The sequence below is a fragment of the Eretmochelys imbricata genome, chromosome 2 (genome assembly GCF_965152235.1).
Source record: "Eretmochelys imbricata isolate rEreImb1 chromosome 2, rEreImb1.hap1, whole genome shotgun sequence".
NCBI lineage: Eukaryota > Metazoa > Chordata > Testudines > Cheloniidae > Eretmochelys > Eretmochelys imbricata.
In genome coordinates, this window is record NC_135573.1 from 156,737,222 (window position 1) to 156,765,078 (window position 27,857).

Below are 27,857 nucleotides of genomic sequence, written 5' to 3' on the forward strand. Positions count from 1 at the left end.
TGTTATCCTGGCCTTGCTCCTCTAACTTTAATCACAGCCTCCACGTCTTTTCCTCCATGTCCCTTAACCCCACGTCACTGTAGAAGAAAGATTTTCTGTTAGCCAGCTGGCTCTAATGCAGTGGTTCTCAAACTTTAGCACTGGTGACCACTTTCACAGAGCAAGCCGCTGAGTGTGACCCCTCCTTATAAATTAAAAACACTTTTTTATATATTTAACACCATTATAAATGCTGGAGGCAAAGCGGGGTTGGGGGTGGAGGCTGACAGCTCGCAAACCCCCATGTAATGACCTCGCGACCCCCTGAGGGGGCTCGACCCCCAGTTTGAGAACCCCTGCTCTAATGCATGTGGATGTCCTTCCAAAAGACGTGCTCTGGCTCAGCCCCATGTTATGGTTGGCTGAAGGAACCACTTGATAACATTCTAGGGCCCGAGTTATACAGGAGGTGTGACTAGACACACATAATGGTCCTTTCTGACCTTAACATCTATCAATCTTTACATTTTCTGCTGCTAGGAAGATAACTCTGGACCTATTTTCTCTCATTCACTTTCAGTTGGAATAATTTAAATCCAGGCCAAAGGATTTCCTGTGCCATTGTGTCTTCAGCACATTTCAGAGCAAACAGTTCCTGTTAGCCCACAGGTTTCCAGTTTCAACCTGGCCCAGGGTGAGATGGCCAGGACAGGGGTTGGAGCTCAACTGCACCTAGCCCAGGTTATGCAGCTCCCTAGGGTGAAGGGAATAAGTATGGGAGTCTGGTGACAAGCAGCAGAATGTGACTAGGACCCAGGCCTGCTGAGAGATAGAAGGGCAGCCTGTGCTCAGCCAGGAGAGAGACCCCAAGGGGAGCAGGTATGGGAGGGGCTTGGAGAGTGCTTGAAAGGTCAGGGACAAGCCAGGAAGGGGCTAGGCTAAGCACTTCGGACAAGGCCCTAGGAGGGAAAGACAGGGCAGTTTAAGTGATGGGGCAGGTAGTCCAGTTGGTTTAGGCTCCCAGGGCCAGACACCCACAGGTGAAGGTGATTGTCGGGGCTTATGTCCTTCTTCTCCAGGGTAGATCTGGAAGGGGGAAGTGAGATAACCCCAAGGTCACCCACTGAGTTTATATCACAAATGCATACTTAGAAGGATCCAAGAGAAGAAACATGGATTTTCCAGGTTCTTCTTTCTAGGAGTCCCCAGGGCCAAGGTAAAACCCCTGCTGCCCCTTCCCATTCTGCTCACCTCCAAGATGTGCTGGAGTTTGTCTGTGCTGGGGGATGCTGTCAGCAGGATCTAGAGCTCGTCATCCATGTTCTATGGGCAGGCCTATCTCTGAGCCTGCCAGTGGAGGGAGACCATGAGTCAGGTTATGGAACCTGGGGCTACACCTGCCAGGATGACAGCTGGCTCTGCGGTCCTTGCCCAGAGCAGCTCTCTGCATAGGCCCTGGTGCACACCAGGTTAGGGAACAGCCAAGCTGCTAGGGATGGAAGCTGGGCTTCTGGGCAGAATCCAGGACACAAATCCCAGCCGGCGGAAAGAAAGGACTGCCCACGGAAGGACAACGTAATGTCCCATGGAGGGAAGAGCCTCTCCCCACCGTTTCTTAACCACATGGGCTGTTCTCATGCTCTGCCAACCACACCTCTCAGTAGCTCCAGCTGTCTGAGGGAGCAGGGACCAGAGGCCATCCTGCTGCTGGGACAGAGGTGGAGGTTGATGTTCAACCTCCATATGGGTCTTGTCCTTTCTCATGCCCATGGTGAATACACCATGCAAGGGAAGCTCTCAGGACATGCAATTCCTGCTCCAGAGCCAGGGGCAGCTTCAGCTTGCTGGAAGGAGACTGTGTCTGAGACCTTGCAGTTGTGGGATGAGACAGACACTAAGATAGGCATGAAAGTTTGGGAAACGGGGGAGAGGGCAGTTTTGAGCAAGGAGGGCAGGGATTTGGGAAGCAAGATCTGAGGATCAAACACTGTCGAATTGTCAGTTAGGATTATCTCCACTTCAGAGAGGGGGAAAGTGCGGCACCATGTGGAAGTGGGACCAGGCCGAATGGGCTGAGTGTCTGAATAATCGCTAAAGCAAAAATATAAAAGCCATTTACGGGTCAGAAGAACATTCATCAGGGAATTGGAGCATTCAAGGCTGGCCAGAAAATGTGTCGTCTACGGCATAAACCAGTATGCGCTCTGCCACCTCACTGGTTTTGGAGACGGGGTACGTCTCTTGGAGAGAGGGGTTAGAGGATCTTTCTCTGAGACACACAACTGTCAATCATTGGGAACAGAAACCCCATCTGTAATTTTGCTCACTGGCCCTGCCGCAAACTCCACCCTCCACCCATTGGGAGCCAGGACCAGGAACACCATTCCACTGTCACAGTTACATGGACCTCCGCACCTGCAGACACTGCAGCTGGCCCATGCACAGGTGCTGGTGCTGTGATAGGAGCTGGCCGAACCACCCTGCTGGCCCACATATCCAGCATTCTCTCCCTGAGCAATGGGTCCTGCTCCCTGCTCTTCCTCTATTCCTCCAGGAACCCCGGAGCAGTCTCTCTTCATGGACCGTGTCCCTCTCCTCCTTGGCTCTTTTGAAAGCAAGGTGCTCCTTGTTCCTCCTTGCCCCTAAAAGGATTGGCAACAGCGTGATTTGTGGGTAAGATCTGACTTGTCTATTGACCTGGGTCTGGGGCTTGGTCCTTTGGGAGCGGGAGAACCTTTTTCTTTTACTTCAGGACAAGGAGGAAAGTGAGAACTGAATTTTGCAAAGGGAAGCCACAGGGTAACCCTACAAGGCCCAAACCCCAATGGTATTGAGCCAAAAGGTGTGGCATGACTAAAATTATTGTAAATGGACATTTCCAGTGGATTTGTTATTATTGCTAATGGTGATTTTTGTAGCAATTTTGTTGCTATTCTCAAAAACTGTAAAAATGTACAATGTGCTGTGGTAAATTGCCAGCATTACTTTGATGGGTCTCGCTCTCTCTCTTCTTGGGGAGGGTTCAGGACACCGTTTCTCACTCCTGAACTGGGGTATTAACTGCCCCACTAGTGCCTGAGAGGAGGGGAGTGGAGAGGGAGGGACCCAGGCCCTCCCTCTACTCCAGGTCCCAGCCCAGGGGCCCTAGGGATAGCGGTAAACTGCTTGAACTAGCAGTTCCTTCCCCCGACTGAAGGGCTACTTCCCTCAACTGCCCTTCAGCTTGTGAGGCTTCCTGCCCTCCCTTTGCACCAACCAGGTGTCCCTTTACCTAGGGTCTTGGTCTTCTTAGCCCACCAAAGCACTTCCCCAAACTCTCCTCTGCTTCCCTCCAAACTGCTCTGTGCTCCAACCCTAATCCACTCTGCTTCAACTCCTTCCCTGGTCTGATTGAAGTAGGGGGGTTTTATCAGGTGACTGGGTTCAGGTGCTTTAATTAATCAATAGCAAACTTTCTTCCTTCTACAGGGAATAAAGCTCCCTTTTAACACTCTCCTGCTGCCCTCTGGCCATCCTGAATCACGGTGCCTAATCTTTTGGGAAAACTCTTGAACATGGTAAGAGTGATACATAAGAACACACTTTATGTTAAAAGACCCTGTGATACAGATGTTTCACCCACAAAAGCTTATGCTGAAATACATCCGTTAGTCTTTTAGGTACCATCGGACTTCTTGTTGTTTTTGTGGATACAGACGAACATGGCTACCCCCTGATACTTGTAAACAGTCTTGAAACTTTTCACAGGAGAAGATATTCCAGACCTGATATGCTGTAGGAAAAGGGAAACCGAGGCACACTACCATATTGCTTTCATGGCTAAATGCCAAGATTCCTATAGTATGGACAACACTAATATCTACATTGTCTTGACATTAATTGGGTTCCAGACACATGCCAAAGCTTCTATGGATAAAGTAGCTATTTTCATTATCTCTTGGCAAGATCACATGAGACATACAGGAACCATGCTGCAAGGGCAGATCCAATCCACTATTGTTCTAAGAAAGTTTTACATTGAGTTTGTAAAAGGATTCAATCATGTTATTGAACATGACTTTGATAAACCATTTCTGTTGTACACTGATATGGGGTCACCAAATGAAATTAATAGACAGCAGGTTTAAAACTAAAAAAAGGAAGTATTTTTTTACACAATGCACAGTCAATGTGTGGAACTCCTTGCCAGAGGATGTTGTGAAGACTAGTCTCAGCAGCTTCCTAGGAAGAAGCCAGTGCTCTTCTCGGAGGACCTTCTCCTGGACCTCACAGGGCTCTGATGTTCTCATGCTCTGCCAACCCCATCTCTCAGCAGCTCCAGCTGTCTGAGGGAACAGGGGCCAGAGGCCATCCTGCTGCTGGGACAGAGGTGGAGGTTGATGTTCTACCTGCATATGGGTTGTCAAGGTTCCTTCCCCACTCTTAACTCTAGGGTACAGATGTGGGACCTGCATGAAAACCTTCTCAGCTTATTTTTACCAGCTTAGGTTAAAACTTCCCCAAGGTACAAACTATTTTACCTTTTGCCCTTGGACTTACAGGGTAATCAGATTCAAAACAATTGTCAGGATGCATCCAATGAAGTGAGCTGTAGCTCACGAAAGCTTATGCTCAAATAAATTTGTTAGTCTCTAAGGTGCCACAAGTACTCCTTTTCTTTTTGCGGATACAGACTAACACGGCTGCTACTCTGAAACCTGTCAGTTTTTAATGCAGCTAATGAAGATTTTAGAGCGGTTAATGGCAGTGAGGATATGGCGGTATAAATTACCACATCCAAGGTGGAAGTCAAACTCAAACAGCTTACTGGGACTAAGACCTGATCTGGCCCTCCCGTATGTTCATGTAAAATATTAGTACTGTGTGTAGCCTAGAGATGATGCTTGCTGATATTTATATAGAAATGTAAGTAGGCTCAGAAATCTATTTCCTAAAAACAGGCTTGACAATAGCCAAGCAAGGCTGGGGAAAATGTGAGTAAAGTGAAGGGAGACAATTCAGAAGCAAATTGGAGATAATCTGGGATTATGCCCTAATTTATGTTGTAAACCTGTGTTGTTCCTAACTGGTTTTTACAAGGTTTGAGATATGGAACTGCAGGCCAGCACTAGAATAAAACTTTCTACTAAAAAGGTCAAATCCTTTTGCCTATTTCACCTTAAGGGTAGACAAGGGTTGACCCTGGCATTCCCTCTCATTCATTGCTCAGACAGCCAATGAGCTGGGGGAGGCAGAGGGAGGATAAAAATGTTCATGACTATGAAAAGGAACATGGTATCTCCATTTAGTCTTCTTGACTGGTGGCAGCAGGGATGATGGCATCTGCCGCTCTATATTTGTGGGCTCCAGTATGACCTTGTTTATGGGCAGAACCACACAAAAAGGTCTGCTGACCCAGTCTATGGGAGGACTCTTGCAGCTCCTTTACCTGCCTGTCCAAAGAGGAAGCAACCCTCTTTAGCAGGTCCTAATATGCCCTGTAGTCATCCTACAGAGAAGACACCCCAGACATCACCGCCTCATCTGGTGATGTTGAGGAGGCTTACACAGGTGGCTGAGACGTAGCTTCTTGAACCTTCTCCACAGGAGGCTCTGGCAAGCGAGTTTGGTCTTGCGTGAGACCAATGATGGTGCCAGGAACAATGTCCCAAGTCTCTTGCCGAAGGATCTGGAGGAAGCAGGATCTAGAGGTAGGAGGAAATCTCCATGGGTTCTAGTAAGACCATGGGGGTAGGGCATGGAATCCCAACCTCTACCAGTTCCTCTACCAGAGATTTGAGTCTCTGGACCAGTGTGGACCTCTGTTGTGTACCGGAAATGCAGCCCTCTCAATGAAGGTGAACAATGCCTTCAGTCCAAAGAGTGAGGGGCATCAGAGCCTATTTCTGGCTCCGAAGGACAGCCTGTGTCTCCTGACCAGGGAGGTGCCAAAACACTTTGGGCCGAGATCTGGCAGTGTGCCTCTGGAGATGTAGGCGCAGGGGAGAGCATGTTGGGTTTTCCTCCTGATGGTACTGGGCAAGGAGATGCTGGGTGGACTGGAGTAGACCCAGGTAACCAGGGATGAACAACCCTCAGAAGCTTCTTATCCTCTGGTACCGGGTGAGTCGACTCCTGCTCCGCCAGAGAATCCGGTGCCAAAAGTCACAGTAGATCTTGCACTGCAGCGTACGCCTCTGGTATCGTCGGTACCAAGAGGGTCTGCTGCTGCTGCGTCAAAGGGGTCGGTATTCTGGAGAGTACTCCAGAGCAGTCAGTCTCCACAGCATCAGCTATCAGCACTGGGGAGTGCCTCCTCTCCAAGGACCTTGTTTCCCAGCACGCTTGCTGGTCAATGGTGCCAGGGACCTCTATCTTTTGTAATGAGTCCTTCAAAGCACCTTGCTGGTGTTTTTTTATTGGCACTGGAGAAAGAGAGCAGTGCCAAGACTCGACAATGTCTGGACAAGCATTCCTTACAGATGTAGACGTGCTCGGTACCCACTTCAAGCAGGCAAGCTCCAAGGCAGGCACAGGGCAGCCTCCATGAGATGATGATGAAGTCTCATCTCTGTCTTTTCTGGTTTAGGGCTTCAAATCCCAGCAGATCTAGCACCTGTCCCAGATGTGACCCTTGCTGAGGCACTTTAAACACTGAGAATGAGCGTCACTCACCAGCATGGATGTCCTGCAGCCACTGCAAGGCTTAAAGCTTGGAGACTGAGGGATACCTCAGTAGAGGGTGTCAGTACCCAGAACAAGTGGGAACCAACAGATCCACTAAACTACACTATAAAACTACAAAACCGAATGCAACCTATATAAAGATGAACAATTTCTTTGAAATGGGAGAAAAACACTTGTAGAAGCAAGCCAGCATGCTCTGACTACTGATCATGGGTAAGAAGGAACCGAGGGGCTTGGGGGCAGCTCCACCCTTTATATCATTGTGCAGCAGCACAAGGCAGGGGCACATGCGCTGCCCTGATGGATATCACTAAGGAAAAAATCTCCAACATTGGTGCCGTGGACACACACACACCTGAAGTGGAATGGACATGTACAGTCACTAGAACAACACTCTGCTCAGCACCCTCAAGACCTCGGCAGGAGCATGCCTAGCATGGACTAAATCTGAAGAGAATTAAGTTAAGTGTTAGCAAATCTCTGATCATGTGCAAACTTCAAAATAGGGGATGCTAGAGCTTTAATGTAAAGGGCACCAGATTTTTTCCCTCGCTTCGTTCTCAGCAATTTTTCAGCTGAAATTAAAATATAAAAATAAAGCCTGAGGCAGACACATCCAGCATAGAAAACTTCAACCCAAATAGTTGGAGTTTACCAAAGTTATTAAGTCTTATAATGGGAAGTGTTGGGCTGTAATACTGTAATATTATGCCATACAACAACCAGTGGTGTAACCTGTCTAGAATACTATGTTACCCTCAGTCAAAAAAGGATACTTCAGAATGGAGGGGAAGGGGTTCAGAGAAGAGTGATGAGAATGATCAAGTGCCTGGAAAAACTCATGAAGGAAGACTGAGGTCATACCTTAGAAAGGAGACAAATAGGGACATGATAGAAGTATATAAAAGTCAAGAGAAATCTGATTGGGAACATCTTTCTTCTATTAAAAGACAGGGACATTCAATTAAAAGGTGGGAAACTCAAAGGGAATACTTTTTCACAATGTGCGATTAAGCTGTGGAACACATTGCCACAGGAAGTTGAGGTCAAGAAGAAAACATTTACTCAAAACCTGCTCCACTTCAGGTATGCATGCAACTCTCAAACCTCTGGATTGGAGCGGTTTTTGTCAGCCATGTCTGTTCGGTCCATGCACCAAAGCTATATAGGGAGGTGTGGGAGAACTGCCTTCAGTTCCGTGTGTATCCAAACTTCCCACAGAGAACAGCCTGATGCAGAAGGGAAGAGTGGGTAGTGGAGCACCCTTGGGGGGAGCACATCTCAAAAAAACAGAGTTAGAGCACTGGGTTAGTAATCTTTTATTATTCCAGTAGTGCCTCTGTGCATGCTCCACTTCAGGTGACTCCTAAGCAGTATCCCCACATGGAGAAGGGAGCTTCAGAATTGAGTTCAGAATTCAAGACTCAACTGCGTTACCTAGTGCTACTTTGGATCTAGTGGCATGGCTCAAGGTACAGTGCTTAGAAAATGCATGTATTGAAAACTATGTAGCACCCTTACATTTCTCAGAACTGGAATGTTTTTGAGTAACGCCATGGACGTTGCTTGTGACCTGGTAGTATGTGCTATCGTCCTGGGGGGGGGGGGGGAAGGGGAGGGGGAGGGAGGGAAGGAAGGTTTGAGGACCAGCTTCATTATAACAAGCAACAATACAACCTTGAAGACCAGCTTCCTTATAACAAGCAACAATACAACCTTGAGAGCCACCTCACCAGCCTCTGGGTGGAGACCATGGACCTTTTGGATCTGTCTGTGATGGAAACAAACAGTCTAGATTACTTCCGAAATTGCCTGGTTCTATCTAGATAGAAGGCCAAGCTGCTATATGACCAAGGAGCTGTAGCCAGTTCCTTACTGAGGTCTGAGCACTCCCTAGAATGGTACTGACCTGATTTAATAAGATCTGGAACAGGGAGGTAGGCCCTGGCTGTCAATGAATCCAAGGATGCCCCTACAAACTATTTTCTGTAGAGGGGTTAATGTGGATTTTCCTGCATTGAGCTGAAGATCCAATTGCAGGAAAAGTCCATCCAAGTAGATGACAGTACTGCTTTGTACTATGGACTCTTGATCAGCCAGTCATTGAAATACAGGAAAACTATACAACTGAACTGAATGAGATCTCTGGGAAGTTTGTGATTCTGATTGCTTGATAGTTTGCCATCTGGAATTGCAGGGTTGTGGGTGAGCAAGACTTCTGTCCAAACAAGTCTGAGCATTTCTGGGTCATGGTCATATGGGGTAGACTTGGATAGTGTTTACGCAGTTTGTTCATGGCATCCACCTTTAGAGAATTAGGTGAGAGGCGGGAGAAAAAGAATTCAGAGTCATTGGAGGGAACATAGTAGTTTTTTTTTAATCTGCCTGTTTGGAAGTTAGCAGAACCATAGCAGGCGTTGGCCAAACAGTCTTGGGGAGGGGGAAACGGGGGGGGTGTCATTAATAGGTAATGCAACTCTGGATGGTGTTGCTGATTGTAAAATGTCAAGCAACTTGTGTTGGAAATCCTTGAGCTTTCCCAGGGGTATTTGAAGAGTATCTGTCACCCATTCTGAGGTCCTGAAATTGCTGGAAATCAACCATCCAAGACGGTTGACAAGGAATTGAGGGTGGTTTGCTTGTGCAGCCCTATAAAGCCTCAGTGTGCAGCATGAGGCTGTAGAGCAGGGGTGGGCAAACTTTTTGGCCCGAGGGCCACATCGGGATTGCGAAACTGTATGGAGGGCCGGGTAGGGAAGGCTGTGCCTCCCCAAACAGCCTGGTGCCTGGCCCCTGCCCCCTCCCACTTCTGACCCCCTGACTGCCTCATGGCAGCCCATGAACGCTCACAAAATTAACAATTCAGAGATATTCAAATAAACTATTTAATAAAGGTACATTTAGTGGAAATAAACATAAAACCTTACTTATTCTTATAAATATACCATCATAACACCGTATTACAATAATTAAACCAAACTTAACCCCTTTCCACGCCCTCTTTGATTAATGTGAACAATGCAGCTGGTCACCCATTTTTTACAATGGCATCAAAGTCCGGTGTCATTCTTGTTGTGGTAATCTGCAATACTGAGCTGAGATGTTGATCAGTTAACTGGGATCTGTAGCGAGATTTGTTGTAATTCTGCAGGGAAAATGTTTGTTCGCACACATAGGTGGAGCCAAACAAAACAAGGATTTTCTGTGCCACCTTGCGGATATTTGGGAACTTTGTTTCACTCAAGGAGGCATAAAACTCATCCAGTTTTTCTGAATTGTACTTTTCCTTCAAGGTCTAATTGCAATGGAGCTCAATGAGCTCCAGTTGTAATTCTTGTGGGGCTTTCTTGTAATCAAATCATAGTGGGCATGACACCAGCTCCAATGTCTTCTCTATCTTCTCATAGAGAGAAATCAACGAGAAATTCTCCGTGCAAGTCACTCAAAATTTTGCTGTACTTTTATCTCTGCTGTGGTGACACTCCAACACTGAAATACTTGGAAAGGTGAGCGAACACTTTGTCCTTAATTTGTTTTGAAAACAAGAATAACTTGGCTTTGAAAGCTGTCACACTAGAATACAATTTGTGTACAAACACATTCTTTCCTTGCAGGTTTACATTAAGTTCATTTAAACGTGCCAAGATATCCACACCAAAAGCAAAGGTCGCACACCTAGTTTGAATTCTTTAATTCAGGGAAGTCATTTTCTTTCCCCTGCATCTCCAGAAAAGTGCGAATTTCATCTCTGAGCTCCCACACTTGCTGCAATACCTTTCCTAGGCTGAGCCAGCGGACATTTGTATGATAAAGTAAGTCCTGGTGTTCAGAGTCAGTCTCTTCAAGAAGGGAAATGAATTGCCAATGATTAAGTCCCCTTGCTCTTATGTAGTTCACTATTTTCACTACTGTGCAAACAACATGATCAATGTCCAGGACATTTTTGCAGAGGGCCTCCTGATGTATAATACAATGCAGAAAAATCACCTCTTTATTGGGTTGTCTTCTTTTACTTTGTCCTGAATTCTTTTAAAAAGTCCTACGTTTTTCCCTGTTAAATTTGGTGATCCATCTGTGGTTATGTTTGCCAGTTTACTCCAGGGGAGCTTCAGATGTTCAAGGCACCCAGACACCCTCTTGTATAAATCCGATCCCTTAGTTGTGCCTTTCATTGATTCCATTGATAAAAATTCCTCTGTGATTTCAAATGTCAATTCCTCTGACAAAAATCAGTAACTGAGCTGTGTCCTTAATGTCAGTGCTGTCATAGAGAGCTAATGAAAACAACGTAAAGCCCTGTGCTTTCTTATTCAACTCAGAAGCCAAATGTTCATCAGTCACTTCTACATGGCAAGTAACAGTTCTTTGTGACAAACTAATGTTCTCAAATTTGTTTTGGTATTCTGAGCACAGCATGCCAGAAACATCAGTCATGCATTCTTTCAAAAACTCCCCTTCAGCAAAAGGCTTATTTTGTTTAGCAATTTTAAACGCCAGAACGTAACTTGCCTTTGTAGTGGCTTCCTGAATTGCAGACTGTCACACACAAATATTTTGCTGAGTTTTTAAGTTTGTGGCGAGTTGCTCAGCTTTTCTTGCCCTTTCCTTGGTTGTTAAATTGCTGCCATAATTAGGATGTTTTGCTGAAAAATGGTGAGTCAAGTTGTACTCCTTGAACACCGCGATGCTCTCTTGACAAATCAGGCACACAGCCTTCGAGTTCACGTTTGTGAAAAAATAGTTTGTATTCCATTCTTTGTTGAAAACCTGACACTCATTGTCCACTTTTCTTTTTTTTTTGCAGCACTCATTTTTGAAAGAGAAAAGAAAATCCTAACTGTTGCCCTTATTTCAAACTGCTGTTTTACAAGATGTCATGCACTGTGAAAAAACTGGGCCCTCTCTCTAGCCTGGATTTGTCAGACGTCCGTGTGCCCCTGACAATTTTGAGCCACGGCACTCTATCCCAGAATCCATGTGGACAAAAAGAGGCAGGTGTAAACTCACCTGTAACTTTATGCTCCAGCCTCCCCCCCAAAAAATTCTCACTGTTGTACTTTGAGTTCTGTTTGCATGGTTGTGTTCATTAAAAGTTCGTATATAATAAGGGATTTTACCGCGGTGTGGCGAGAGGACTCATGAGGAGTGGCGCGTGGGGGGCTTCACGAGGTGGTACCAGGGACTCCTACAGGCCCTGCTCGCAGTGTGACACCAAGGTAGCTGTGCCACGTGCAGAGGAACCCAGACGGGAGCAGCTGCTGCCCTGGGTGGTTTCCCTCCACTCAAGGCGCTCGAGGGTGGGGCTATAAGAAATAAGGAGGGGATTTGGCACACTGCTGCGTAGGGGTGGTGATGTCATACCTGAGGAATGTGGCGTTTTGCATGCAGAATCTTCCCTGAAGATGATGCTGAAAATGACTGCCCATCACTGAGGAGCGCTGGGCGGAGTGCGGCAAGCCCCCTGGTCCCGCTCCATCAGAGCGCTGGGTGAAGAGCAGAAAACCCACAGTCCTGCTCCCCCGGCCGGAGCACCGGGCAAAGAGCAGCAAGACCTCAGCCCTGCTCCCCCGGCTGGAGAGCGGCAAGCCCTGGATAAAAGCAGCCTGCGGGCTGTAGTTTGCCCACCCCTGATGTAGAGGGTGCATGTGTGAGCTGAATGGACACTGCTAATGAAAAAAATGTGATCAAAGGCTCAAGAGGTACATGCACAGCTGAAGTTGAGTAGCGTCCCCATCAGTACTCCAAGAACCTAACAATACTCAGGAAAGGGACAGGATATTTATATTGATCAAGAATATTAATTGTTAGAATTATGAAAGTTTAGAAGCAATATTAAACCTTGTGCTTTGGGCATAATTTCTAAAGCAAATTTCTAAAGATCAGGATGAGACCTCTGCAGGAAGGAGATTATCCTACATCAACCGACTCCAGGCTATGCCTTCCTCTGAAGTATCTGGTTCATGCCACTGTCAGGATTCTAAACTAGATGATTTGGGTGTGATCCTGTATGACAATCACCATGTTTCCATCCTGACAAGAGAAGTCACTTGAGTTTGGGTGGTAGTTTGAATTTGAGAAAGTGAGAAAAATTTCACAGCTGAGAGGCAGGAATATAAGAGAAGTTCTTAGTTATAAAATCGGGGTGAGAAAAAAATTACAGAGTAGAATGGATTAATATGCTGTGGGGGTGGAGGCCTAGAGGCATACTTAGTTGGCTATCCAGCCTCCTAGTGTTTTGGCATGTATTTTGAATAAAATTCTCCCTCCCCCAAGCTTTTCTCCTGTGGTTGCATCTATGTTCCATCTCTCCAATGTGGAATATTTGTTTATAAAATGGGTTTTGTAAAGCAACAATCCATTAGAACATCCTCAATTAAGTTAAGTATTACAGTTTGGGAACTAGCGTATGTAATACTTATTTGCTTCCCAGGGAAGTTTAATCCCTATTTGTAGTGCTTGCAGTAAGCCAAGCAGTCCATTTTACTTTAGGAGTGTGGTAGACCTTCTACTAGAGAGCGAACAGCCTGGCCAATTTCTTCACTATTTCCTGGACATAGTGGAGAGTGGCAGCCTCCCACTCAGCCACTCATCTGCAGCAGACAAAGCAGGGGGCATACTCTTAACTTTTATCAGTGATATAAGATACTTACGGTCAGTTATGCTGGTAGAGGTTCAGGAACCCCCTCATTTCGCTTATGCCACAGTGGGGAGTGGTTGACACAAACATTTGCAAGCCACCTCTGCCACTATTATACCAGCAGAGATTTGCCCTACAGAAGGGGAATTCTCCACCAATTACCTCCCCATTTTACACCACTTACCAGGCATAAAGTGGCCATAGTAGATCAGAGCATCCTGCTCTCTGTAACTATTGCCTTTTGGAGAAAAAGTGGAAACGTTATGTATATATAAGACAGCTCACTTATCTACTTTGAAAAAAGTAATTTATTTTCATTGCTTTAATCTTTCTACCGTAGTGTTAGCACTTAACATAAGCATCACTCTTCTACTTTCCTATTTACAATCCATTGTACTGTATACTCTACCAATACAATACATCATTTTCAGAAATGTAAGGGGAAATGCACAATTTTGTAAGGTTTTAAAAAAAAATGACAAACTCATCTGTACAGAATTCTCAAGTTTACCACGCAAAACGCAGAATTTATACAAAGCATTATTCTACACAGCTCTGGAAGGGCAGATGCTACATTGACAAAGCAGCAACAAACTCACAGAAATATAATAAAATACAGAAAATAAAGAGTGCGTATTTTGGGCATGAGAAACAATATAGTTAGTACCACTGAAGTTGTAAATTTAGCAATACCCATATTTTCTAGAAACATGTAATTGAAAACTTGGAGAATGTTGTGAAAAATATTAAACATTATATACACAATGAGGTAAATGTACCTTGGTCTTTTAAGAGGTAATTTAAGTTTAAAGCAACCGACATTGAAACTTCTCTTTTACATGTATGATAATTTCAACCCCTCGTTATCATTTCAATGGCACAATATAAACAAGGAGCTAACAAAAAGAGAAGATTTCATGGCACTGAAACTCACAATTATTTTGTAAAAAAAATAAAATAAAAAAATAGCCTCTTACTTCACTTGATAGCTTAAAGTCCTCACAGAGTCAATCCCAATGTCATTATCCCTATATACAAAGTCCGCATTAGGATTACAAGTGAAAGTAGTTTAATTTGGGGGAGAAAAAGAGTGCGAGTGCTGAACAGACAGCTTCTAAAACGTCCCAGAATTCCAGCTTTCAAGGTTGGAGGGTCCCTGCAGAATTCCAGTATCCCAAAAGGGACTTTTGAGTCTTTTCAGTACCAGTCCGTTTCCAACGATCTTCCTTATGTTTGTCCACAGCAGTCTGGCCACGTCTGTAATCTGAAGTGAGGCTTTAGTGCTACTAAAATGTCTATTTAATAAAATGCATGAACCTTGAAGAAATGTATGTATAGTGTATGTATATTTACCACAAACATTTGCATCAGTATTTCTTATATCAAATTGTTTTGGTATACCTTCAAGATGATATAAAATTAGTATTTTGAATGCGAAAATATTTTGGTCCCCCTGGATGTCTCAGAGCAAAACTGGTGATTTACAAGATTAGTTTAAAAAATATTAATGTGTGCCTGTGTGCACATATATGATTTTTACACAGGTAACATAAAAAGCTGCATGTAATATCCAGACACACCCATTCAATAAAGGCGTTCAGATTATATAATGGAAAAACACAAGAACAAAGCTTAAACTATTTGTGATGTCATCTGAACCCAAGGTACACAAAGGCTTCTTCACAATTTTTCTGTTGTGCATTTTATGATATTCACATATGTTTGTCCTCAAAATAATCTTCATTAAAATTGGACAATATATCAATCCACCTTTTTGCAAATTTCTACTACAAAGTGTTGAAAAATTCAGAGGACAAATTTAGAAAAAATTGCAGCTTTCAAAAGAAAGCTATGGCTAGTAGGTGGGGAAGACAACACTATCTATATATCTCAGCGTGCGGCTGACTGGAGCAATTTGCCTGCTGCAATCCTGTGTATCTGGCTCTAGTTCTTTTAGATTGATAGTACTGTATTTTTTATAACACAGAAGTGTGTAGTATTTTCTAAAATCATAGCTGTGAAATATATCCATTTCACTGCTATTGTAAAGGTCAGATAAAATATGATTTCACTAAAAATAAACCCTAAAATCACCTACCAAATCCCAAAATACAGATTACAGAATACAAAGTTATGGAGACACCTGGTGGGTACTCCATAGTTAACTATGCATCTAAAATGTGACAAATACCTTTCTCTCTAAAATAGGGAGCCAAATAGTGTGAAATATCACCCAGGATTAGAAAATTCAGAGGGTGTAAGAACTATGCAAGTTTTTACTTCGTTTCTCCTCAATTTTTTTAAATGGAAAGTTTTTGAAATTTGGTTCTGGCTCTAATTTTTCCCATGGTTGTCTTACTTTGTATTGTTGACCAATCACATATCTGCAAAAAACCTGCTAAAGAGGTGGATGCTGAATAAATCAGACGCAATGGATAGTTTGTTTTTTAAATACTGTATTTAGGGTTATTTTTAACTGTTCAGGTTATAACTGGAAGTTGATGTGCCGTGCACCTAAACTTGATTGATGGAGTCTGAGTGCACACAGACATGACCGATTACGCATACAAACCTCACTGATTATGGCCAAGTTTACACAAATTTGATTGATGGGGCTGAGGACATGCCAGCCTGATTGGTTGGATGGGGCAGGCATATGCAAGCTTCAAATTTGCGTGTGCTCAGATCCAATCAATCAATCATTCTCCACCAGGAGCTTCACTTTTCTGCCAGATTTTATAATATAGCAGAATAGGGGATTTGCGCTCAGTAGCTGATAAAATATTCAGTCAGCAGTTGCACTTCTATCCCTACACCGGAGGTCTACAATCCTCATTTCATTTAAGTTTTACCCCCCCCGTTAAGCATTATGATATTAAGAAACAAAAAACTAAAACACTTAGGGTTGCTATACATTGCACAATTCAGAGCAGACATCTCAGAAAGCAAGGCAATTAAACCTGTTACTACAACTAGCATATATTACAGAGCAAGCAACACAACTTTACATGAAATTCTAACATCCCTTCTCCAAACTCCCTTTTCGCCACATAGCTACTTGTACTGGTGACAAATTACCTAAGCAGATATATGAAGGTTTAAAGGGGAACAGAGTTAAAATTGCAGTGTGTTGTGTATGATTAAGGTGTGTTAATGTGACTGAGAGATGACTTAGGGGGTGAGGGGGGTTGTGCATATAGCAATCCTTTGTGTGCGCGCGCGCACATGCATTGGCGAAGTCAACAATAGGCAAACGCCTGCTACCCAAGCAGATATTTGTAACTGTTAAAAACTTAGTTTCACGACAAAGATTATTCTCCTGATTTCTCCCCCACCCCCCAGGTGGGTAACAATTTTAAGAGACACAAGTAGTGATACAATCTGTATCTTAAAAGTTGGTTAAAATCCTGTGAAAAGATATACCTGTTGGAGATTTGAAGGTTGAGTAAATCTGTGCATATTTTTTCAGGGTTCTAATGACAACACAAACTATCTTTGCTCTTGTAGCTATAACAAGGGCACCAGACCCTTCTGGTGTGTGTATCCAAAGTCTTGCAGCTCACCACTTTGTGTATGTCACATCCACACAGTATATGCATGTATAATTTGAGAGCGGCTTTTAACTTCCTAATAAAACAAGCCCAAATATAACAGTTAATCATCTCTAATTATAAAGTTAATTCTTGTTTTTGCAAATAATACTGTTCAAGAAGAAAAAGGAAAGACTTTGAGGAACTGAAAAGTAAATCTCTCAAGTAAATGACATCAAAGAGTAAAACTTCTTTCCTTTTATCTTAAAAACTTTTAGTCCTCGCTAGTTTTCTTAGACAAGAGTATGACAGACATTTTAAGAGTGCCACTTCATTAAAAAAATTCTTCTTAGATATAATAATTAGAACTTATTACATGTGATGCACAGTTCTAGAACATAACACTGAATTAACTAACTTGCACACCATTTAAATTCTTACAGTGGTTTAAGAATCAGATCTTGGCAAAAAAAGGTATTCCAAGAATGATGCAGCTACATGCCAAATAGAGAGTTAATTAGGTCATTAAGCAAAGGAATAATTCCATTTTTGAACTCAGTTTTGAAACCACAAGTACCATAAACTTTGTATGTTCCTATTGATTTGCATTAGAAAGACCCAGAAGTGGCACTTACTGGTATAGTACAATCTATGTTGAAGGCAATGCAATGTTCTGAATAAGTGAAAGCACAGTAACAGTATACAAAATATAGTTGCATAAATTATGTTCCCCACAAGTGAATGAGGTCATTTTTGTAAAACAAGGTAGGTGTCCAACAGATGCAAACTTAAGAGCTAGAAAGTTATACTGCAATAATACATTCAAAACCTGAATCAAAGAAAAAATTTGCAGTGGTTCAGAATACTCAGTTGTACCAACCACAAATCAAATCACTTAAGAACCCTCAATGCACTGTATACAATTTAGTGAACAAGCTCCAAAACCTTAAAATGATCTTCATGTCTTCAACACAGTTAATGAAAAGTTAAGACCGGTAATCAACTTTTAAAATAGAGTTACAGGTTAATAAAAATAAAGCTAGACTATACGTTTCATAAGTGTCCTGGGAAAGAGGTGTTTATAGTGCACAAAAAAGACCCAAACACAACTGTTTACCATGTTCACAGAAATCCCGGGGCTAACAATGAATGTTCCTATAAAGTATCAAAAGGCAGCAATATCCTTCTGTTCCCTCAGTGAGGTAGAGCTATTAACCTTCTGAACATGCCACCCAGGTTCAGACATGGATCTTTAAAGCGCTCGTCAGTAGTAAATCCAGGATTACATTTTTATGCCCTCTTGTTGGCTGAGCTGTGATAATGTTTTCTTAATGCGTAAAGCTGTTAACCTAGCTGCTCCATTGGCATACCAACATTCACGCATAATTTTGGCCATTACTCGTAACGCCTGTAAAAAAACAAACAAAAAAGAAAAGAAAAAAGGTCTATACATTTCTCTATCCCTGAATAATCATCCTTATTGTGTCTTTGACTCTTAGAATTCACATTTCTGAAATTTGTGTCATTGGGGCCACTGTGATATGTAAAAAAAATCTGGTGTGGTGGGAAATCCAGATTCTCATTTTGTTTAAGAAAAAGAAAAGGTCCCTAAAAAAGGACTGAGGCGAACTGTAATACACTCATTGCAGTGCCCCTATCAGGCTCATACGCAGAATAATAAAATATTTATGAAAAATTAGCTTGCCTGGAAACTGTTCTCTCAAGTTCTGTATTAGATATGTACTTCTGGTGTTCTGTGCCTCCAGTTGGAAAAAACCTTATAAGTTACCTAGAACTGTCATGTGAGACTATATTGTGCTGCATGCTATTGGAAGAATAATTAATACCTGCTTTCAGTTATCAGTTTAGGAGGTCTCCATAATTCAACTCAAGGGGGAAAGTTATTCATGCTCTTTGCTTAACAATGTTCAAGAACTACTGCAGACATTTTATCCTTCCAAAGAAAAAAATCACCCATTTTTTAAGATCAAAACTGAATAAAATTAACCCTACAAGGGGACGGTAGTTTAAGTTCTATAAAAACAGTAATGTTATAAAGTCAAATACAAATTTGAACCTTAGCCAAGACCTATGACAAAAGAAAATGAGTCTGTAAAGGGTTGAAACTGCAGTACTAAATAAATAAAAAAGCTGGTCCTTGGAGGGAAAGTTAGCAACAATCCTTATCCCAAGTAGTACAAAAACTCCTGAATCATTGTTCCCGGTGTGTGATTTAAGTCAGAATGCCATGACACCAAGGTGATGGATGGCCAGAAATACCAAACATAGAAAGATTCCATTCAAGTAAGAAATGATTACTTACCTGTACAGTCACTATGGTTCTTTGAGATGCGTTGCACATACATTCTACTTTATGTGTGCATGAACCCAATGCACTCAAGCCAGCGACTTTTGGTCAGCAGTATCCGTTGGGGGGGGGAAGCACATGCACCCTGAGTGTCCTCATGCCTCCAACCACAGCCTCCAAGTAATAGCCACAAGCAGTGAGAAAGAACTGAGGGGGTGTCAGGACCCTTCTGCTCTTTGTGTCCTCAGTTGAAGGCATGAGGACACTCAGAGCACATGTGCTGTCCCAATGGGTACTGCTGACCAAAAATGTCTCCCACTTGAGTGCACATACCTGAAGTGGAATGCATATACACAACTCCTCTTCAAGAATCCTAGATATTCTAGCTATACAACCAATATACTCTAGAAGGCATATGGAAGTGGAGAATATGTAGAAATGAAAGGCTTGAAGGGACTTCAAGAAGTCACCAAGTCCAGCTCCCTGTGCTGCAGCAGAACCAAGTAACCCTAGTCCATCCCCGACAGGTGTTTATCCAACCTGTCTTAAAAGCCTCCAAATGTGGGAATTCCACAGCCTGCATTGGAAACTCATTCCAGAGCTTAGCTACCGTTATAGTTGGAAATTTTTTCATAACATTTAACCTAAATCTCCCTTGCCACAGGTCTATTTTCTATGCCAATCTACAAAGGAGGCAAATGTGCTAATGCTCAGTGTCTGTATTACTAGACAGAAAATATCGTAACGGCATTATATAACTCCATGGTACATCCACACCTTGAGCGCAGTGTACCGTTCTGGATGCCCCATCTCAAAACAGATATATTAGAATTGCAAAAGGCAACAAAAAATGATCAGGGGTATGGAAAAGCTTCCATATGAGGAAAGATTAAGGGAGACTGGGACCGTTCATCTTAGAAAAAAAGAGGAGTAAGGGGAGATACAATAGAGACGTATAAAATCCTGAATGGTGTAGAGGAAGTGAATAACGAAGTTTTATTTATCCTTTCACATAACACAACTAGGGATCGCGCAACAAAATAAGCAGCAGGTTTAAAACCAACATAAGGAAGTACTTCATGCAATGCAGTCAACCTGTGAACTTGTTGCAAGTGGAAGGCCAAAGCAATAATGGATTCAAAAAAGAATTACATTAAATTCATGGAGGATAGGTCCATCAATGGCTATTAGCCCAGATGGTCAAGAACACAAACCCATACTCTGGGTGTCCCTAAACCTCCGACTGCCAGAAGCTGGGACTGGACGACAGGGGATTGATTACTCAGTAATTGCCTTATTCTGTTCTTTCTTTGAAGCTAGCATTGACCATTGTTGGAAGATAGAATACTGGGGCGAGATGGACCATTAGTCTGACCCAGTATGGCCATTCTTATGTTCTTACTAATAATGTAATAGTTTTGAATTGTAGGAGGTAGAGTACTCAAGCTAGAGCTTTAAAATATAGTCTGAAAAATAATCTTTTATACAAGTGATACACTTAGATTACACAGATCTAAGTAGCAGACTTAAAAAAACCATGGTATTGCTTCTAAGCTTTTTACCCCTCCGTGCCAATCTCAGTTCACTCCAATCAGTATAATATTTTGTATAATTTAATTTGTATTATACCAAATTTAAAATTTGGGGCCACTTAAAATAATTGTTTTAATATCAGACTTTTGCATCAGCACTAAGTAAATGTTCAACAGTTGAGTAGGAGACAAGGATGCTTTAAGCTTCCAGGAAGGCATGACATTTTAAATTAATGTCACTCAACACCTACTGAGATGAACAGGGTTAGCTAAATACCCTCAGACTTTGGGCTTGTCTACACAGGCACACTCAGGAAAATTAAGATTAATTAACTAAAGGTGTAAAGTTAAAGCACATTGAACTGGAGTAGATAATCTCATTCAGATGTAAACTGTCCTTCATTCACTTTATCCTACCTAAGACCTGGTCTACACTTAAAATTTAGGTCGACATAGCTATGGCACTATCGGGTGTGAAAAACCCTTGTGCAGTACTTCTGCTGACCTAACCCCCAGTGTAATTGCACCTAGATCAACAGAAGAATGCTTCTATCAACTTAGCTACTGTCGCTTTAAGAGGCTGTGTTCCTACAGCAACAGAGAAACCCCTTTCATTGTGACAGGCTGGATCTGCGCTAGGCCTTGGCTATACCACTATAATCCCCACAGTGTAGACATGGCCTTAGTGTACAGAAGGCTCTAGTGCCTCCCTGCATTTTTGCCACCATGTCACTGGTGTGAATCTGTTTACATTAGGACAGTGTAACAAAACAGACCCACAGAATGGAAATGCATGATTTCCATTGTATTATATTCAGGTTTTATACCTTGCAGACTGCAAATCAAGTACAATCAGTACAGATTTTTTTCATTCCTTGGTTAACATTCTGGTCACTTGCCAGACATTTATATGATCCTGCAACAGTAGATAAAAACTGTCCTCTGGAACATCTATTATTCAGTTTGTTGTATTTCATTACTTCTAATTAAAACTATATTTGTTGATCTGCAGTGAGGTTTCCTGGATAATTTTGTGTTTTGTCATTTATAGTCACACATTAATTTCATGGACAAGTAACTTTAGCCACTGTTCATGGGAAGGGCTCTGATAATTCTTTTGTCAAACTAGCCAGTCTTGGTAAGAGAGTTTTAAATTTTTGTGCATAACCACATCCATTGACCAGCATCATGCAGTAAATTCATAATTATCACAAAGCCATTAAAGTTCTCTCAGAGGCACATACTCATCTCCCCTCAACAAAAATCAAAGACAAAAAACTGATTTAAATACTTAAAATATAAAAGCTGCAGTTTTCTTGAATTTATTTTAGTTTTTTGCACATTTAGTAATACTCACCTCACAACTTTGCCATCTGTTTGGAATATTAGGTCTCAGCTTCTGTTCACAAACAACTTTCCTCATTTCTTCAACTGAAGGATCTGAAGGGACTAGGTCATAGTATGGTAACTGGTAGTCTTCATGTATTCCTGTAGTTTTGTTGAAAGTATTTAGCATTTCTTTTGTTTTATACCAGAATTACAGATTTTTTGTTAACTCATTCTCAAGGGGTTGGGTTTTTTTGGGGGGTCGGGGGGTGGGGGGACTGATATTACTAAATACTTATTTTATACAGTTCTTTAAATAAGCAGATTTAAAATCTGTTTACAAAAGGAAATAAATATCATCCAATTTCACCAATGAAGTGATTGACCAAGCTCACACAACTTTCAATTTAGTGCTTTGTAACTTTTTAGTAAAACGTTTACAGGCTTGTGGAAATTGTGTCTTCCTGACTTTGAACAGAAATTGGTTGTTTCATCAGCAATGAAACAAATAAAGATATTCATAAAAGCTTTTAAAAAAACAGCTTAATTTATATCCTATCTTTTCATTCTGTATATTACCACATGTATTTACAAATAAGTGAAACATAAAGCACAAACAACTAATAATACAGGTTGCAATTTACATGGGACAACATGAACAAAATGCAAATTCCATTGCAAGTATCTTTGCCCATTTTCTTCATTTCTATTTTAAAGTTTAAAAGTGATTCTTTAAAGAGTATGACTGATGCTGTTCTAGGCTTAAATTGAAAATGTGAATCCCAATACAAGAGCAACTATAACCACCCTCCAATACTGGGAGAGTTTTCCAAGTTGCACTTTAAATACGTAGGAATAAGCTTTAGTACTGTGTGAGAAAGAGCAGATGTATACTTCCCATTACTGATAGACTCCTAAACTTTAAGACCAGAAGGGACCATCAAAATCATCTAGTCAGACCCTCCTGCTCACTGCAGGCCACAGAACCTCACCCACTCCTGCAATGGGCTCATAACCTCTGGCTGAGTTACTGAAGTACTCAAAATTTGATTGGAAGATTTCAAGTTAGAGAATCCACTAGTTCAAACTAGCAAGTGACACGTGCCCCATGCTGTAGAGGAAATCAGATTCCCCCTTGCCCCCAGGTCTTGGTCAGTCTGACCTGGAGGAAAATGACAGTTGGACCCTGAGCACATGGACAAGACCCACCAGCCAGACACCTGGAAGAGAATTCTCTGTAGTAACTCAGAGCTCTCCCCATTTAGGGTCCCATCCGCAGCTGTTGGAGATATCTGGGAACAGCAGATTGCTTAAACTGGCATATGGCCAATCTCATCATACCACCCCCATCATAAACTTATCAAGCTCAGTCTTGAAACAAGTTAGATTTTTTGCACCCCCTACTCCCCATGGGAAACTGTTCTAAAACTCCATTCCTCTGATGGTTAGAAACCCTAGTCTAATTTCAAGCCTAAATTTGTTGATGGCAACTTTATATCCATTTGTTCTTGTGCCAATATTGGCCCGTAACTGAAATAAGCCCTCTCCCTCTCCGGTGTTTATCCCTCTAACGTTTGTATCTAAAGCAATCCTATCTCCCCTCAGCCTTCGTTTTATTAGCCAAGCTTAAGTCAAGTCTCCTCTCATATGGCAGGTTTCTCCATTCATCTAATCTTCCTAGTAGCCTCTCTCTGCACCTGTTATAATTTGAATTCATCTTCCTTAAAGATGGGAGACCAGAGCTGCACACAGTGCTCCAGAGGAGATCTCATCAGTGCCTTTTACAACTATAAAAACACTTCTGTCTCTTCCCAAGATGATCTGTGACAGAAAAATTGAGTTTTAAACTAGATATCTGAACACTGACTGCACTGGTAAGGATATGTGCAGGTAGTCCCGCACTTTCAAGGGCGCCAACTTTGCCCTTTTTCTATATGACTTTTGGGACAAATTCTGCTCTGGTATAAGAAGCAATTTCAAGAGGAGTTTCACTTACTCCAGGGCAGGGTTTGGCCATACATTTACAGATCAGCCCTAGTTAAGAAACTTGAGAAGTGCTCACTATTTGACACTAGTTGATTGAAGCAAAAGATAAAATGGTTTTAAAAGCTAAGTATAAACCATGGAAAGTATGCTAAATTATGTAGTATAACAAAATATGATTGTGGAAAATAGGTATGTAAAGCTGTTCAGATTCTGCAAAACAATCAGTACAAAAACTTATAATTTAATATGCTCAATTTAGGATTGTCACGTACCACCAATTGAACATCGTCGTGCTATTTCCCAGAACACTAATCCCATCGCATAGATGTCAGCTCGCTTGAATGACTCAAAATGTTTCATATTTATAGAATCATCTAGGACCTCAGGAGCCATGTATCTATGAAAAATAAAAGAACCAAAATATCTTTTTCACATAAAATGCATACAGCACTAAGCTTTCAGTATTTCTTCAGCTCCAGCACATTGAACGAATCGGCTTAACATAAATCAATAAATTAAGAAAATTCTGACGTACTACATTAAGAGTAGAATTTCCAAAGTCACTGCATGTTGGCCTAATTCTGATTACATTAAAGTCAGTGGTAAAACGCCTAGTGAATTAGTCAACAGAAGCAATTAGGCCAATTCAGAGTGCTTTTCAATATCCCACCCTTTGTTGCACACCAATCTGATGGCCTTGGTACAATGAAAAGCAGTTCAGTTACTTCCAGGTGTTTAACTGGTGACCCTTGAGCTTGTGTCTGTAGTCTTCAACTGTAATCAAATAATTAATCTTAACAGATTGAAACTATGTTCAATAGCTTTATTCCAGCAGGTGAAAAGAGGCAAGAAGCAAAGCAGGCTCTGAGCTACTGCCATTATAGGAAGGGGAAAGGATAGCAAGACAGAAAGCTGGAGCCACAGAATCTTCACAAGGGGAGGGCGAGCAAGCAACACAGTGGCTGCAATTTCCAGGAGACACACAGAGACACGAGTAGTGGCAGCAGCAGATGATCTGGGGGAGAAGATAATTAGCTTTGAGGAAAGAGGCAGGTTGAAGGACAAAAGGGAGGAATTTTGTATTTGGGGCATTCCTAAAGAGCATGGGGAAGAAGGGAGAAACATGGGAGTTAGAATATGTTGCTAGACATGCTGGAGGCAAGAGATGCTAAAACCCTGTGGGCTGTATTGGAGGGAGGCATGGCTGGGGACTGCTAGAGAATGGAAAAAAGTTACTAGACATACAGTAACTGGTTCTTCGAGATGTTGTGGCCAGCGTGGATCAACTGTAGGTTCACATGTGCCTCAGATGCAAGATCTGATTTTTTTGCATACTGGTGTTCATTGGGGCCACATGAGGGTATACAGAGCAGAATGCAAGGGAAGATCAGGGCCAATCTGAAGCCCATAGTAGCAGAGGACTCTAAAAAGAAGGGATGGAGGTTGGCTCATAGGAGCCACACTGATAGGTCAGAGACCCACACTTATAGGTACAGTATATGCCAGTGTCGATCCTCCTCAAGGTGACTTGCAAGGAGTAGCCCCTCAGGATGGCGGGAACGAGGAATATCAGTGCTAATAGTACTGCTATTAGCTAATAGCGCTAATGCTTTCCAATACTTGCCGTCTATTCTGGCAGCTAAATCCAACACAATGCTTGACAAAGGGTAATGGGGTACTCCATGTCACCTCCTTAGAGATCTCAAATGGACGTTTTTTAAAGTGGAAGAGGATAATTGCTTGAGTTCTGGTGAAGTGCCTTGATGTGCAGTGGGAGAGGTACACTAGCCAAATAGTAACACTAAGATACACTGAGTTATCCATTTCAATATCCTTTGTGGGGACATTGGCTTAACCTTTAGAACACCCAGCTATGGCTATAAATAGCCAGGACAAGAGCCTAGACGATTTGGTACTGTCAACATGAAGCAAAGTCCTAAGTGCATTTACTGTACTTTTTCTCCCTGTGCCAAGTGCATCTTTGGAAAAAAGACAAGCAGGTTGACTGACTGGTTTAGATAAACAGACCATGTTAGGAATGAACTTTGGACATTATCTCAGCACCACCTTTTCTCTGTGGAACACAGTATGTAGGGTTTGGCCATAAGTGCCTGAAACTCATTCACTCTCCTGGCTGAAGTAATGGCCATCAACAAGATGGTTTTCAGAGTGAGGGAGTGCAGGAAGCAGCCTGAGAGATTCTAAAAGAAACACCAGGAGTCTCAAAAGGTACTAGATCAGTGGTTCTCAAACTTTTGTACTGGTGACCCCTTTCACATAGCAATCCTCTGCATGCGACCCCCCCCCCCCCTTATAAATTAAAAAACACTTTTTTATATATTTAACACCATTATAAATGCTGGAGGCTGACAGCTCACGACCCCCCCATGTAATAACCTCGTGACCCCCTGAGGGGTCCCAACCCCCAGTTTGAGAACCCCTGTCCTAGATCAAGGTCCCAGACAAAAGTAGGTTCTTCTGACCAGTGGGTAAGTATATACCATGGAATGAGAAAGGAGAGCACAATGGTACAGGTATCTGACAATGTGAAACTGTACAAGGTACACTGTAACAGAGCTGAATGAGAGACATGTCTGTTTTAAGTGCAGTAAGTAGTAGAGGATCTGAGGTGACCAGGTCCAGACAATACTAGGCTGCCCATAAAATACAGAATCGCTTCAACTTGGATGAGTAAGTTCTTCTTGAGAACGTTTTCCTTCTCTGAATCAGGATTTTGGGGATTCAACCAACCAACAGTTGGACCATTAGGTCCATCAACTTCGGGCTAGATGAACTATCTGTGAGAACAGATCTAGGAATTCTGGGAGTTGTACCTATGTGTAGTAGGCCAAAGTCAAAACTGCCTCAGTCAGCACAAAGCTGCAAAAATGAGTATGGCCATGTCTCCTGATTTTGGAAGTCACCCTAGGGTGAAGGGAAACTTGTGGAAAGGCAAGCACGCAGCCTTCAGACCACTGCAGAATGAAGGAGCCCAGTAACAACCCTGGGATTATGCAGAAACAAGAGACTTCTGGCACTTGGACTTTATATCAGTGGCAAACAGGTCTATCGCTGTGGTTCCCCAATGTATGATCATCAACTCTATAATAGACTTCCACAGCAAACACGCTGAAGTGGTGACTGACTGCTCAGAGAGCCCACCACACTGCTGCTGATGCTCAGGAGGTGAAGGGCCATTGGTGTTATACTGCATTGGTGGCATCATGTCCAGAGTTTAAGGACTCCGCAAACAGGAAAACTGAGCACGTGCCTCCCTGCCTGTTTATGTAGTCCATCAAAGGTGTTGTCCATCAGGAGCTGAACTGTGAAGTTTTGAAGCACAGAATGGAAGGTAATGGAGCCTAGCCTGATGACTCTGAGCACTAACACACTGATATCCTACCAGGTCCAAATCCCTTGCATCTATAACTCCTGAGCACATTCTGCACCAAAAAAAAAATAAAAATTCTGCATACGATAGTTTAAAATTCTGCAAATTTTATTTGTCAAATAAATGCAGAGGCTCCAGCACAGCATTGGGGAACACAGGCCACTGGCTGCACAGAGGTGGGAGATCACTGTATAGCTCCCCCCAGGAAACTGACTCTCAGCAGTAAGGCTGCACCCAACCCTGACACAGCACAAGGACGGGGCTTGCTCCAGAAACACCCGAGGGCCCTGCCCCTCTGTTCCCGGTGCACCAGGTGTGGGCAGGCAGGGCTCAGCAAGGCAAGATCCAAGTGTCCTAAGTGTGTGTGTGGAGGGATCCAGGTGTGGGTTGAGAGGGTTCTGTATGGGGCAATCTGGGTGCAGGCGGCTCAGTGGGGGAATCCGTGTGTGTGGGGGGATCTGGATACACAGGGGCTTGTTGTGGGGTTCTGGGTGCAACAGTA

At 42.7% G+C, this 27,857-nt stretch overlaps 1 protein-coding gene across 3 annotated transcripts in view; it reads right to left on the reverse strand.

The window, feature by feature from the left end:
* Window positions 1-13,567: 13,567 nt before the first annotated feature.
* Window positions 13,568-27,857, reverse strand: part of TGFBR1 (transforming growth factor beta receptor 1) — a 73,800-nt gene continuing 59,510 nt past the window's right edge. For all 3 annotated transcript variants that reach the window (XM_077810881.1, XM_077810879.1, XM_077810880.1), the window contains 3 exons: window positions 24,237-24,361; window positions 22,010-22,140; window positions 13,568-18,220 (listed from right to left, as the gene is read on the reverse strand). In XM_077810881.1, coding sequence (XP_077667007.1) covers window positions 18,095-18,220; window positions 22,010-22,140; window positions 24,237-24,361 — 382 coding nt within the window. In that variant the 3' untranslated portion in view covers window positions 13,568-18,094. The remainder of the gene's footprint in view (window positions 18,221-22,009; window positions 22,141-24,236; window positions 24,362-27,857) is intronic.